Genomic DNA, 14,869 nt, shown 5'->3' on the forward strand with positions numbered 1-14,869 from the left:
ACTTGGAATTGTAGTTGGTCACCAGAGTGAAGGAAATAAGACCCGCCAGGTAAACAACCGTTTACTGTTCATAACATAAATAGATCATTTTACATTTTAAGGACCCAGAGACATTAAATCTACATCGCACACAATGTAAGAGTATGATAGTATACAAATACAATACAAAATGATGGCATAGAAAACATCTCATACAACTAATATAACCTACATTTCTATTTACATCTCCATAATATCTTACAGGTTCTCTTTAAAACATTTCAGAGGTCGCGGCTACATGAGAAGGCACACAGGGCAGTGATGACATGTTTAGATGCACGTACAAAAATATGAGTTTCGTTTTTGTTACCAGAGTTGTGGTTTGATTAATAACTGCACGGTGTTTGTTGTTAATCTAAAGTTGTTTCACCTTGTTTCACGCACTTTGGTGGCATAATAATAATAAACACGTGTCACTCCTTTGGCACCTTTTGCTTCGTGCAAACACAAAGCGTCTTTCTCATAATACAGCAAAGTGTGTCAGTCTTTTTATTGATAACAGGAATAAACTTGAAATGGAGGCACCCCAACATTATTACTGGACGTGATTCTCCATGAATTCAAGTCGTAATAAACCTTCAGCCTAAAAAGTTCCTGTTGATTCTTTAGTCGTTTGGTCACTCACAAAATTTCAACTCCAGCTACCATTTTACTGCTTTTGCTTTTTTCTTAAACACCAGAAAGTGGAGATAAGTAGCCAACTAGTGAACCATTAATAATAATGTTTATATATTTTCGGCTCAAGCCCAAAGAGCCTTTGAGATTCATGGATTTACAGATTGAAAATGTAAAAGAAAATGTGAAACGGTTAGAAGCCCCACATCATTACACGTCAACCAATAAGGAACATGAAGGCACACGCAGCACCGAGCACATACATAAGGGGCAAAAAGTTGCTAAATAAAGAATATAATTAACGTTTCCTCTGGTCCTGAGTCACATATGGGAAGGTCGGATCAAGGACGCTTTGCATGATCCACATTTTATTGAAAGTGTGTCATGCAGAGTTTGGCCTGTTCACTTTGTCTGAAAACACTCTGTTTCGATAAAGACACACCGACTTGGCTCAGGTGGTCTTGACTACGACACTGGCTTACACTTTAAGTAGGAATGTATAGTGCGTTTGATGTCAGATCATTTCCATCACACCTTTGTGGGCAGTAAGCGGTTTTTCTGACTTCCTGGAATCTCTGGAATGTAACGCAAGTCACGTATCGGTCCGTCTCAGCCGTCTACCTCCAAATAAGGCACAAAGACCACGACGGTGTTCAGGAAATTAACTAAAAAGGCAGGAGGTCACCTGTGGTAAACCTCCGTACGAGAGGAACTGCTGGTCACTCGATTAACGCCCTCCTCGGTCGGCGTCTACTCCCCTGCCCCCACTCAAGAGGTCGTAGTTCACAGACATCAACGCGGTGACTAGTCCTTCAAGTCCATCATCAAAAAAAGGGAGAGTCCAGCGATTTCCTGAGGCAGCAGTTTCAAACAGAATGAGGTGAAGACATTCCGCGCCGCCGCCGTGAGCTGCTCTGGTGACGAAGACCCGACACCGCCGGCCTCACATGCGGTTTGATTTCTTATTGTCATCTTTGTACAAAAGAGCCTGCGGGGAACAAAAAACAAACGCCGGACGTGACGAGTGAAAGACGTGATCATGGACACGGCCGCCCGCGCGGGTTCCGCCGCCGCTGAGATTGCGTTGTGTGTCAACATGCGTTTGTTTTTTCGCGAGCACGGCGGCAGAACCAGCAGCTCGCTCACCTTGCTCTCCAGCACTCGGCCGCGGCTCGAGCTGCCGAGCTCCTCCAGAGTCTCGGCCGCAGGTCCGTTGAGGGTTTCGGGCAGCAGGAGGCCGAGGCAGCCCGCAGACAGCCCGCTCAGACAGAACACGGTGAAAGGCAGGGAGGTGTGGAGAGCCCGCTGCAACACACACACACACACACACAATCAAAATGAGCTACAGTAGACGTTGATTAATCCAACTAAGGAATTTGCAAAGGAGATTTCAAGTGACTCCCTACATTTGAAGTGGTCGATTATTTATTTTCCTTTAGTCCATAAGGATCCAGTGAATACAAATAATATGTAGATACAATAACCTTTTAGATCTTGGTTGTTTTCTTAATATTTTACCGCTTTAAATCACCATGTCGGTTTGTTTTGGAGAAGACGAGACTTCTACAATGTCACCAAACTCACCGTATTTTGCAAATGTTTGGATTGAGAAAATTTAACTAGAAAGATGGAGTACGAGTGAATGAATCAGACGGCTCTGACACGACATGACATTACTGACCATGGAGGGAACAAACGGTGCAAGGATTCCTCCAACTCGGCAGGACATGGAACAAACTCCCAAACCAGCATTCCTGAAACGCACGGAAATAAGCGGTGAGGAAGAAAGCGACACCCTCGGGTCCTCTTTAGGCGGCGCAACGTCCGTGTCCTTAGTTCACCTGATAACCGTCGGGTAGAGCTCAGAGGTGTAGACGTAGGCGATGTTGAACGCCGCGCTGACCATCAGTTTCCCCAGAAGAGCGAACGACGTGACGCTCAGCAACGCCCCTGTGGACGAAAAGGAGTCGGCCAAAGAATTGAACATTTTAGAATGTGAGCTCATGGTTGCTGGCGGCTGAGTGGATTCAAGATGCTTTTAGGCCGTCATGGCAACGACCAAAAACTACAGGTCACAGCTAAAGAAATATTTGCAGTGCTAAATAGATTTAATTCAATATAATCTAATTTGAAGCATTAATTTGGCTTGTGCGGTGTAAAGAAAATTCTTCCAAACTTTTAATTGTATGAGATAAGAGCATTAATTAAAAAAAAAATTTAAGCCTTTTAAAACCCCTTTAAATATTCCGGACCTGTCGGGTTTGTTTCGCCGCACATTTGAGATCAGAAGTGTACTCGTCTGTCTCACCGGAGCCTTCGGGGATGAACATGGTGCAGAAGCAGGCAGAGCCAGCCAGACACAGGAAGCTGGCCATGCTCTTCCTCCTCCCCGCCCTGAAAACAGAAGACCGCCGGCAGGCGCTTCAGCGGGGACGCTTCGCAAACATTGTGCGCCGCAAACGTCTGAACCGAATGAACCGAACTGAACATGGCTGATGAAACTAAAAAAAAGAGCTGTGAGAAGGTCAAAAGTGTGTGTCGCCGTGTGTGCGTCCGTCTCACCAGTGTTTGTTGATGAAGTATATGCAGAGCGGGTAGGCGGGCAGCTCCACCAGGCCGTACATGGCCACGTTCACATAACGGCTGCCGGACGTCTCCCCGGCCCCCAGAGTCAGACCGTAGTACACCAGACTGCACGCATACCTGCAACACACACACACACACACTATGTAAGGCACTTTGATGATTATAGTTAGAAGTTACATCTCCAGCATGCTAAGGCGCTCCTTGACATTTATCTTGTTTTGCGTGTCCTTAAGATGTGTCTCTTCCCTCTTCTTCTGCAGGTGAGCTTGTTTACTCTAAACCGTGCAAAATATAAGCAAAGCCAAACTGTTGAAAGCAGAAGGTGAAGATTTCAAGAACACGTAGAGATGTGTGTGGCAGAGTTTACACTACGTAAAGTTGCTAATACTCTAAAGTTAAAGTGGTGAACATCTCATTTCCTCCTCACAGTCTGAAAATACTCTATATGTCACCGTACAAGAAACCACAGTGTTCTTACAAACAATAAACATTCCCTGACTATTTCACAATCATCATTTAAGTAAATATTCTGCTTGTTCCTAAAGTTTGCACATTTCGTTCTTCTTCTGTGGTGCTACACACTCACCAGACATACATGAGCACCATCGTCCTGAGCCGGAGGACCGGATGGATCACCAGCTGCAGGACACCCGCACCCCCGTTGCCGCGGTTACCGGCTTTAGCACCACCAACGCGTTTCAACCGCAGGTTGTTCGCAGCGTTGCCGTTCCTCAGCGCGATGTAGCGCAGGACCTACAACGACAAGATGACACAAAGACCATGCACAATCCAGGAGTCAAACTTGTTATTGTTTCTAACTCAAATCACGTCCAGATCTCCAGGAGAACTAAACATTCTTCTATAAAAATAGTCATTCCAATGCATGTTTAACTTACTCGGACATTATGAATTCTCTCTTCGTATTAATCTATTTTACCTCTTCAGCCTGCTCCGTCCGACCCTGAGAATACAGCCAGCGAGGAGACTCTGGCAGAGTTCTGGAGGAAAGGAGGCAAGGAGAGATTGTTGTATTTGCAGCAAAACATGTATTCTTTGAATCATAAATTTGACGATTTTAATTGTCACGCCTGCGTTTAACCGACAGAGCTGCAAAATCATCGGAGATGGAAATCTGTCTTCAAAAGGCTGTAATGAAGGTCTGGAAGCCAGCGTGAAGATACCAGCATCATACACAAAACTAAATGTAACGTATTCTGCTTCAGGCGCATTCATTACACTCTTTAAAAATGCCCGTATTGCCTTGAAACTGCTGCTGATCAAATAATGCACCAAATGTAGAATCCTTTTAGAATCCTCTTGTGAGAAGAAACGCTTCGGATGTTTTTGGAATCATCCCCCTGACATTTAAACTCACACAGACATCAGGAAGAAGAGGACACCAGACGTGTTCGCCACGGCGGCGAGGTTCCTCCACGGCCGCACGAAGTAGCCCAGAGCGGCAAACAGCGCGATGCCGACGGCAAAGCTCATGCTCGTCAACGTCCCTGAAGACGGAAATAAAGTAAAAACTCAACTCAGCTAGTCATTCCTTCCATCCCAACCAAATGATCAACAGGTAAAAACTAAGACGCGGTACGGAGGGAAGGACCGATGGGTGCTTCGTACCGGTCATGGCCCAGTAGGACTTGCCCACGTACTCCTGAGTGAGAACGAAGCAGACGAGGCCGATGCCGCCGTTCATCAGTCCCACGAGGAGACGAGACACGGCGAAGACCTCGTAGCTGGGCGCCAAGGCGGTCACATAGCCGAAGATCACCTCAAAAAAGAGACCTGGGAGGCCGAGGAAGAGATGAGCAGAGCGGGCCTGAGCACAATCTGTGATCATGTTCATGGTCTTCCTCACCTGTCAGGTAAACCGGCCTCCTCCCGATCTTGTCGGAGAGCGGCCCGAAGACGACGTTCCCGACCAGGAGCCCGGCGAAAAACAGCGACCCGGCGAGGCTGACCTTATAGGCCTGCTGCTTGACGAGAAACCACTGGAACACAGAGGAAAGGCTCACTTGCTGAGTCAACGGCGTCGGCTGGGTGAGGGTGACGATGAACTGAAGCTCCCTCACCTCAGTCACTATGGAGTCAATGTCCTCCGTGAAGGTGACGCGTTGGAGGAGCTCCTGCTGGCCGGACGGGACCCCGTCCTGCGGCTCCATGCGGTACTCCGGCGTGGATCCAACCAGAATGATCAGCATGGACTGACAGGCCATGTACACCTGGAAGCACACGGATCAGCACAGTACCTGAGGGACTAGTTTACAAGAAGGAGCATCAACGTCACCACAGGAGCCTTCAAGTCCAACAACCGGTGTGCACGTCTCACATGCGGATTTAAACTTGTAGATGCAACATTATCTAAACCACAAATTAAAGTCTAAAGGAACACTTTATATTATTCCTCTCTAAACTGCAATTGTGGGATAGTGAAAAAAAAAGGACTGAAATATCATCCAAATTTGACGCTATACTTCTCCTCCACTTTATTTCACTACATTTATCTGACATTACTTTTTCAGATTACAGTTTTTCATTCAAGTGTCAAGGGAAAACAACGCAGTATCTACATGTGTTGTTGAGTGTTTAATGAAGTTGAGTAAAACATACTACTTAAAAAGCCTCTTGGATCCCCGGCCTCAGAGATGGGAGGCCGTGCTTTATAGAGAGGAAACCTCTGTGCCACTTAGTTTGGGGAGCAAGCTACCTAGCTAGCTAGCTAGCTAGCTAGCTAGCTAACGCAAGCTTTAACGAACTTCATTTAATATAACGATATATTTAGAAGGCTGTTACATACCAATGAGTGACTAGTGTGGGGGGGGGGGGTTTAAATACACTTGAGACGGGTTTTTTTAACCAATAAATCCGATCCTTGTTGACGTCATCAAGAGCCGTTATTATTTTAGCTATGCCGACTGGCCGCGGGGGATTTCCATCTTGACGAGCACAGGACGAACAGATGACATGTTTGACACAGTGACGTCACGTTCAAACGGCCTTTGTGTGATATTCGGAATTAAAAAGTAAATCATCTCCAGTTGCTGCCGCGCAGTGCGGAGGCCCGTCTGACAAACGAGGAGAACGCTCGTCTCGGTTTAAAAAAACAACAAAAAAACAAGGAAGTCTGGTGTGAAGTTTTCTACCCGCAGAGTTTACTAAACGCACTCGCAACTAAGTGAATGATAAACTACCAAGTTAACGTGACGGCTCCAACGTGTCAATGTCCAACCGCCAACACGCTAAATGATGATGTTGATCCACAGCGACGTTAGCGGGTGAAAGCCACGTCGCGCTATAGCTGTGACAACGCACACGCTTTACCGCGCTTATTGTGCATGCACGAACCAGTTATTATGGTTTTTATTTATTATTTTACCTGTGTCAGAACAAGGATGGCCACCGCCCGCCTCTGGTAGGGTCCAAACTCGCCGACAACTTGAAGAGCTTCTTCTAAATCCATCCCCGGTTAAACGCTGCTAGCATCACCGCACAAAGAGGAACGAGATGAGAGTGATCCCCGACACACTTCCGGCTTCGCTTCGTTCCTGCGTTCGCTCGTCACTCACATGAAATAATGACACATTCAATCCGTATAGCAGAGTCAAAGTTTTATTTTCAAAGCACTTTCTAAAAACAATTCATATGGAAACGGTAAGTTTAAAATGTTAACTAAAATAAATTAAAAAGTGAGACAGAGAAAATAATGAGACAGAAAGTGGTGCTTAAAAATAGAAAAGAGTCTTATCCAGTTAATCACGATGCATATATGCTTCAAATGCTCTGACATCGACTCTGCATTGGTTTTTCTCTTTATCATAAAAGCATGCATGTTTAACCATGTACATTCAAATCATATTCTTCTGCCATTTTAAAAAACAGTGCCGGCTTATCCAGGGTCGGGTCAGTCCCAGCAGGCCACCCCAAACTTCCCTTTCCCATGCCTCACTTAGGCATCTTTAACTTGATTTAATGTGGTACCTTTGGTAGAGTAATTTATACTCATACGTATTTTTAATTAGTATATTTTTGGGATGGTGTAAGATTGTGACCTGCTGACACGTAGCTGAATACTGAATGTTACATTACATGTCATTTAGCAGACAACCCATGGCTTTTTCACATTTTGCCCGGGAAGCAATTAGGGGTTAGGTGTCTTGCTCAGGGACACTTCGACATGGAACATGGGGCAGCCTGGAATTGAACCACCAACCTTGTGCTTCCCAGTAATAATCAAAAGTTCTTTTCATGGGCTTTGTTGGGGGTTCGCTGTCTTGTCTTGATTCAAGAGTTAGGTAAGAAGCAGGATCTGCCAAGCAGGCAGACACGAGTCTGACAGGATGGGGAGTCAGTTTATGTCCTGGCTGAGGAATGCCGTTCTTGCTGATGTTAGTTAGTTGTTCTTCCGGCCTGTGTGCTGCCTGAACTGCTCCTGCCTTTGCAAACGCAGTGCTGATACTTGACCTGTGATCTGACAAATAAATTTCCCAGAACAAGAGAAGTCATTCGGCTGAATTTTTGATAACCCCGACCAGGCTCCAAATCTTGAACACGTATTCTTACACCAGCACACCTCCTCTAACCCCTGCGCCACAAGTTGTTTCATCCGTTCATCTTCCCCGCTTACATCTCATATGTGTTGTGTTGCATATAAACCTAAGCAGCAACAAACTATAGGCATATTTAAAAAAGGCAAGATAAGATCAAGATAAGGTCACGTTTCTCCAACTACCATTGTTCGTTTGGCAAAAAAAAAACGCTTTAAAATCCATCTAAAAATCAACTAACAGTCCACGAGGCCACACATCTGGAGGCCAAACACCCACAATCAGTTGGCACGTGTTTGTAGCCACAGTTCTCTTGAGGACAGATGTTGATGCAGATGTTGTGAGACACTTCACAGCTTCACAAAGTTGAATCAGACGGGGGGGGTTTGAGTGGTATTATCTCTGAGGAGGAGTTAGGAGGGTTTCCGGGAGGATTTTCCGGTTCAGATGAGACGCGATCATTGAAGGGCCATTTCTTATATTTAAAAGACCAACCCAGAGCTAACGCTCCACCTATTAGTGCAAGTACAAGTACGACGATCCCCACAATTGCACCTGCAGACAACGAGTGGTCCGGGAGGAGCGGATTGGGGATCGCTTCACTCTCTGCTTTACTGACCGGGTTCTTCATCCGGCAGGCGATGTCCTTAACATCACGATGATCCGCCTTGGTGATCTCGATGTCCTTTCCCGGGTTCTGCCATTCTTCGGAGCCTATTCTCCAGTCGTAATCGATGGGTTTGGCCTCCTCGGTGCCTCCGTCGCAGGTCATGTTGCATTTATCAGAGTCAGGCGAACACGTTAAAGTTCTTAGGTGCACTTCCGGTTTGTTGACTTTACGGATCCATTTCATGTCATATTTCCCGCCCTGGAGCTGGCGGTTGATCTCAACAGAGTACTCGCCCGTGTCGTCTTTAGTCATGTGTTTGATGACCAGACTGCCGGTGGTCGTGTTCAGGTCCGTGCGGGTTTTAAACTTGGGGTAAATCTCCAAAGGACTCGTATCGGTCCACTCGGCCGCCAGATCACTGTTGAACTTCCACACGATGGACTCGATCGGCTCGGTGACGGGAGGCCTCACCTCGAAGGTCCGCTCGCTGCCGTCCGTGAAGTAACGAAGATCTTGCGCGGTTCCGACGGAACTCAGCGCCGCGAGCAGCACCAACACGCGGATCCGCTGCTCCATCGGACACGGATCAATACGAACTGATGGGAAATCGATGTTTATGTCAGCAGAGGAACATTTTCTGTCGGGTCCTCGCCCTTCCTTCGCTACTTCCTTCTTCTATTCTCTTCTTCTGCGGATCCGATCGCAACCAGCGCGTCTGGGTTTATTGCGCCACCTACTGTACCGGAGTGCGCAGATTCAGCGTCTCTTTTTTAATTGTATCAGCGTCCTAGAGGAGTCACCCACCCTCCTCCACTGCCAGAACTCCCTCCACACTCCACCTTCGTCCCCCGCCGGCACTTATATTATCTGATCCCCTTCTTGCCACTAAGGACGGAGCTGAGTTCAGTCCTGCGTGTCAGAATCTTATAACGACCTCGTCTTTCCGAAAGTTCCCTTTGAATGACTTTACATGAATGGATTTCTGACGTTATGATGCCTTTACGTTCGTATGATGGCCTCGGCCAAGACAAGTTTATGCTACTGGTCAATCACCATGAGGAAGCCTTGGAAGTGGTTCTGAATCTGTTCAATCTGATTTCTTTCTTTAACAGCATGACGCCGTTGTCTTTTTCCCCCTTCACTTTACTCTTTGCAATGCATCTTGATGCAGCACCTGGAGTCATAGAGGATACTACGCTCTCCCAGCTGACCCTCTGAAGATAGATCCTTGCATGCCGTCCTACAGCGTTCTTTAAATGTTCCCCAGATGGCTTTATGAAAACACCATCAATCTATTGTATTAGATTCTGCAATTTAATGAGCATAGTATTGGGTAATGGTCGCCTATGTCAGACGCGTTCATATTCGGAGCTTCTTTAATCCCCAGTATCTCTACAATTGTCTTAATTCTGTCACTTTTTGTTGCATTTGCCAAATTCATTGTTTTACATATAAATTCAGTAAAGTACCAACACACATTTAGAACAAACGCACAACGAGCAGCTCACGTTAACCGGCAGCTCGTCTGTAGTTATTAGTGAAAAGTCACTTTAATGACTTTAGAGGTTGACGCTGAGGCGTTTTTGTATATAGTTTATACTTCATATTATGAACAGAAATGGATCAAAGTGAGCTCAGGTAGACAAGTTATCAACCTGAATCATCACTTTCTAAGTCAGTAACGTGACAGAATAAATACACAAATGAACTGAAGTTGATTTGCTCCTTTTGTTTTGTTGTGTGGTTATAAACTAACTTTACATTAGTTGTGTTTTATGGAGCAGGAGGAAGCAGCATCAAGCTGAAGGAGAACAATGTTCTTTGCTTCCTCCTTCCTTCCCCATCTCTTCTGCTATTTGTGTTTCATTACAGTTTAAACCTTGACTTCAAAAACAACATAATTTACGTATAATTATGTTTCTTTCTTCTTCCCTTGTTGCCATCTTTGCGTATTTGTGTGCCAGCTGGTTCCCTTCAACCTTTTTATGATTTGGGGTCCACATGAATGTGACTGCTGTCTTATTTTTCTCCATTCGGAGAAGAGTTTGGTGGATTTCTACAATGGCGCGTCTGACTGGACATCTCTGATGGTTACTAATGCGTTGCATGAGTCTGATCCTATTAAACTTTCCCCGGCCTGTTGTCTTCCACCCAGTTCAGCACCAGCAGTATTGCTGTTCTGCATACTGACAAGTGGTCCTTTATTAATTGTTTGACATTATCTTATTCTGGTAGGACAAATGCTACTTCCACTCTTCCATTGATTGTTTTTGATGCATCTGTGTAAATTATTGTGTGGTAGACTACACAGTCTATAGTGGCTGACTGATACACTGCACAGTCTATAGTGGCCCTGATGAGTCCCGTGTCAAACCTTTATTTTCAAGGCACTTTATAAAACTGTTCATATGCAAAATAGCAAGATTAACATGAAAAAAGTGGCATCGCCAGACAAAAGAAGAGTTTACTTTAGGCAGCAGACAAAAAAAGTGACAGCGTTCCTAAGGTGCTTTACTACAAGAAACTTTAATGCGATACTTTTGGTAGAGTCATTTATTTTCGCCCACAGTTACCCAATTACAGCTGAGAGCACCGGGTCCGGGAAGAGCGGATTTCTGACCGGGTCACTCTCTTCTTCACCGACCGAGCTACTCATCCGGCAGGTGATGTACTCAACACCTCCATGATCCGCCTTGTTGATCTCAACGTCCTTTCCCAGGATCCTCCATCCTGCGGAGCCTATTCTCCAGCCGTAGTAGACGGGTTCCAGCTCCGCGGTGCCTCCGTCGCAGGTCACGGTGCATTTATCAGAGTCAGGCGAACACGTTGTTATGTTCACCTCAGGTTTGTTGACTCTCGGGATCCATTTCATGTCATATCTCCCGCTCTGGAGCTGGTGGTTGATCTCAACAGAGTACTCGCCCACGTCGTCTTTAGTCATGTGTTTGATGACCAGACTGCCGGTGTTCGTGTTCAGGGTCGCGCGGGTTTTAAACCTGTTGAAAATCTCCAAAGGAACGATGTCTTTGACCCACTCGGCCACCAGATCACTGTTGAACTTCCACACGATGGCCGCGATCGGCTCGGTGACGGGAGGCCTCACCTCGAAGGTCCGCTCGTCACCGTCCGTGAAGTAACGAAGATCTTGCGCGGTTCCGACTGAAGTCAGCGCCGCGAGCAGCACCAACACGCGGATCAGCTGGTCCATCGTACACGGATCAATACGAACTGATGGGAAATCGAGGTTTATGTCAGCAGAGGAACATTTTCTGTCGGGTCAACGTCCTTTTTCCCCTTCTTTTCCCTCCTCTTCTTCTTCTTTTTTTGGGGGTTTTATGTCAGTTTGCATTCCTGTCATTGGTGTATTACCACCACCTTCTGCACCGGAGTGTGGATCAGACGATATACTTCCCTCTCTTTCTCCCCGAAAAAAGGAAAAATATAGAAATTAAATAAATAACTGAACTACTCATATACACACATGTACCACAGTCACCTTTGTACCAGATCCCTGCATTTTCATCATATGCGATGAAACACCCCGTCAACGGTATTCCAACCTGTGCTCTCTCACCTGTTCCTCTCTCTCTCTCGCTCCAACTCTGACTTCTATGAACCTCTTTGACATGAAAATCTTTATCCATTTATACATCCGCCCCTTAACACCCAACTTCCGAGAGAGGGCTAGCGCAAATTGTGGCACCGGCAACTCGCTGAGGCACTTCCTGTTGCAGGTTGCGGTGCCGCGGCGAATCGTGGCAGCTGCCTCGTGAAATCGTGGCAAGTGCCTCGAAGTCGTGGCAAGTGTCTCGAATTCGTGGCAACTGAGGCAGGCAATCGAGGCAGTTGCCACGATTCGTCGCGGCACCGCAACCTGCAACAGGAAATGCCTCGGCGGGTTGCCAGTGCCACGATTTGCGCAAGCTCCTACTGGAGCTTCCAAAGTCTAATTAACAGCCCTTCCTTCCACATCATGTCATGTGTCTTCTCTATGAATAGAAGTACTTTATTGATCGGCTGTCAAAGAGGACCACTGCCACACTTTCTGTATACCGGTTTCCTCGTGTCGTGTTCCAAACTTGAAGCTGCTCCGTTGTATTTCTCACTTTTCTGAAACCACTCTGATGTTTGGACAAACACACCTTACTTTCTACATCATATGTTAATATTTCATTTATACTTTTCTCCATTATTTAGCAGAAATGTGTCAACACTATCGGTCTATTGTTCACTGGGTTTGTGGGATCTTTACCGTGTGTCCGTATCGGTTCTCCTGAATCCATCCCGGCTCTCTGCAAAGAGCAAAGAGGTGAGAGTGATCCCCGACTCACTTCCGGCTTCACTTCGTTCCCGTGTTCACTTGGCACATAAAATAATGACTCATTCAATCCGTATAGCAGAGTCAAACGTTTTATTTTCAAGGCAGTTGAATAATGATGCATATAGATGCTCCAAATGCTCTGACATCAACTCAAAAGCACTTTCAACATGGTGTATGTACATTCAAATAATCGGTTATTTAAAGCATCAAAAAACAGTGACAGCGTTCCTAAGTGCATTACTACAAGCAACCCTAACTTTACATCTCATATGTGTTGTGTTGCATATAAACCAGGCAGCAACCAGCTAGAAGCGTATTTAAGATGACAAAATCAAGATCACATTTTTCATGCTCTTCTCCAACGAACATCCATCTAAAATCAAGTAACAGTCCACGGCGCCACACAGCTGGATGTTAAAAAAAAACACACAATTGACGTGTTGTTTTCTGCAGCCACGGTTCCCTTGAGGACAGATGTTGGTACAGATGTTGTGAGACAGTTCACAGCTTCACGTTCAAGTTTCACCTGACAGGATGGGTTTTTCAGCGTCACTAGATGGATTAGTAGGTTTAGGTTCTTGTGTGTCTCGAGTTTTAAGGGACCTTTTCTTACGTCTACACAACCCAATAAGGAGCACAAGAAGAACCAACACAAGCAGACATACGACGATCAACACAATTTCGCTCCATTGTAAGGAGTAGAGCGGATTGTTGACCGGTTTGCTCTCTGCTTCACCGACCGGGTTCTTCATCCGGCAGGTGATGTCCTTCTCACCTCCATGATCCACCTTGGTGATCTCGATGTCCTTTGTCAGGTTCTTCCATTCTGTTCCTATTCTCCAGTCGTAATCGATGGGTTCGGCCTCCTCGGTGCCTCCGTCGCAGGTCACGGTGCATTTATCAGAGATATGCCAACACGCTCTAATGTTCACTTCAGGTTTGTTGACTTTACGGATCCATTTCATGTCATATTTCCCGCTCTGGAGCTTGTTGTTGATCTCAACAGAGTACCCGCCCGCGTCGTCTTTGGTCATGTCTTTGATGACCAAAATGGCGGTGCTCGTGTTCAGGCTCGAGCGAGTTTTGAACCTGGGGTAAATCTCCAAAGGAGCGATGTCTTTGAACCAGTCGGCCACCCGATCACCGTTGAACTTCCATATTATGGCCGTGATCTCCCCGGTGACGGGAGGCCTCACCTCGAAGGTCCGCTCGCTGCCGTCCGTGAAGTAACGAAGATCTTGCGCGGTTCCGACGGAACTCAGCGCCGCGAGCAGCACCAACACGCGGATCCGCTGCTCCATCGAACACGGATCGATGTTTATGTCAGCAAAGAAATACTTTCCGTCGGGTCCGCGCCCTTCCTTCTTCCTTCTTCCTATTTTTTTTCGCTGCAACGAAAATGCAGCGGAAAAACCGTTTGCAGTGTGAAGAGACGAGGACCAGCTGCTCCTCTCAAAGGTGCCCGTCTCACTGCCTGATTAAATGTTCGTTTATATTTAGTGGAAGCAAAGAGTAGAAGAAGTGCGCAAGTCATGTTTCTATGTAGAAATTCCAAATTTTACGTAAAAAACCTTGATCAAGCGTTATAATTTAGCAACATTACGAAGTATTCGAATACTACCAAAGTGTCCTTCAAAACTAAAAGCACTGATTAGTAAAGTCACATATATTATTTGTATAACTTACCAGCTGGCCACATTTAAAGGATTATATTATGAATTATATCTCTAATTACGATGCTAGAGACGTACAAAAATAATGCAGCCACATCCTGAAATCAGCAAGCCACATGTTAGGGAGACTGGAAAATATAAAGAACATCGACGCAAACAGAAACAACAGAAAGACCAATAAATAAAATGTCGACATTTCACAGCCAAGCATGGTTTCAGGCCCACGCACAAATTACCACCCTGTATTTACCCCCGTACTCTCCCTTCCTTAACCCGATTGAGGAATTTTTCTCATGGTTCATGATAAGCAGCCTCGTGAACAAGTCACTCTGCTCCAGGCCATGGATGACGCCTGCAATGACATCACAGCACACCAGTGTCAGGCCTGGATCCGCCATGCCCAAAGGTTTTTTCCAAGATGTTTGGCTAATGAAAACATCCATTGTGATGTAGATGAGAAGCTGTGGCCAAATCC

General features: G+C 46.0%; 4 protein-coding genes across 4 annotated transcripts; all 4 read right to left on the minus strand.

The window, feature by feature from the left end:
• Positions 1–46: 46 nt before the first annotated feature.
• On the minus strand, positions 47–6,826 carry slc22a15 (solute carrier family 22 member 15). Its single transcript, XM_040179458.2, has 13 exons — positions 6,623–6,826; positions 5,319–5,468; positions 5,105–5,237; positions 4,867–5,031; positions 4,616–4,745; positions 4,178–4,238; positions 3,827–3,993; positions 3,217–3,357; positions 2,963–3,048; positions 2,496–2,604; positions 2,336–2,408; positions 1,801–1,959; positions 47–1,642 (listed from the first exon to the last, which is right to left on the minus strand). The coding sequence occupies exons 1-13, from the start codon at positions 6,704–6,706 to the stop codon at positions 1,598–1,600; spliced, it is 1,503 nt and encodes a 500-aa protein (XP_040035392.1). The 5' UTR covers positions 6,707–6,826; the 3' UTR covers positions 47–1,597.
• A 13-nt stretch (positions 6,827–6,839) lies between these two features.
• On the minus strand, positions 6,840–10,532 carry LOC120821073 (lymphocyte function-associated antigen 3). Its single transcript, XM_040179459.2, has one exon. The coding sequence runs from the start codon at positions 8,974–8,976 to the stop codon at positions 8,149–8,151; it is 828 nt and encodes a 275-aa protein (XP_040035393.2). The 5' UTR covers positions 8,977–10,532; the 3' UTR covers positions 6,840–8,148.
• A 378-nt stretch (positions 10,533–10,910) lies between these two features.
• Positions 10,911–11,608, minus strand: LOC120821075 (CD48 antigen-like). Its single transcript, XM_040179462.2, has one exon. The coding sequence runs from the start codon at positions 11,606–11,608 to the stop codon at positions 10,970–10,972; it is 639 nt and encodes a 212-aa protein (XP_040035396.2). The 3' UTR covers positions 10,911–10,969.
• A 1,186-nt stretch (positions 11,609–12,794) lies between these two features.
• LOC120821074 (SLAM family member 9) lies at positions 12,795–14,022 on the minus strand. Its single transcript, XM_040179460.2, has one exon. The coding sequence runs from the start codon at positions 14,020–14,022 to the stop codon at positions 13,237–13,239; it is 786 nt and encodes a 261-aa protein (XP_040035394.2). The 3' UTR covers positions 12,795–13,236.
• Positions 14,023–14,869: the final 847 nt, after the last annotated feature.

Source organism: Gasterosteus aculeatus, chromosome 6 (genome assembly GCF_964276395.1).
Source record: "Gasterosteus aculeatus chromosome 6, fGasAcu3.hap1.1, whole genome shotgun sequence".
NCBI lineage: Eukaryota > Metazoa > Chordata > Actinopteri > Perciformes > Gasterosteidae > Gasterosteus > Gasterosteus aculeatus.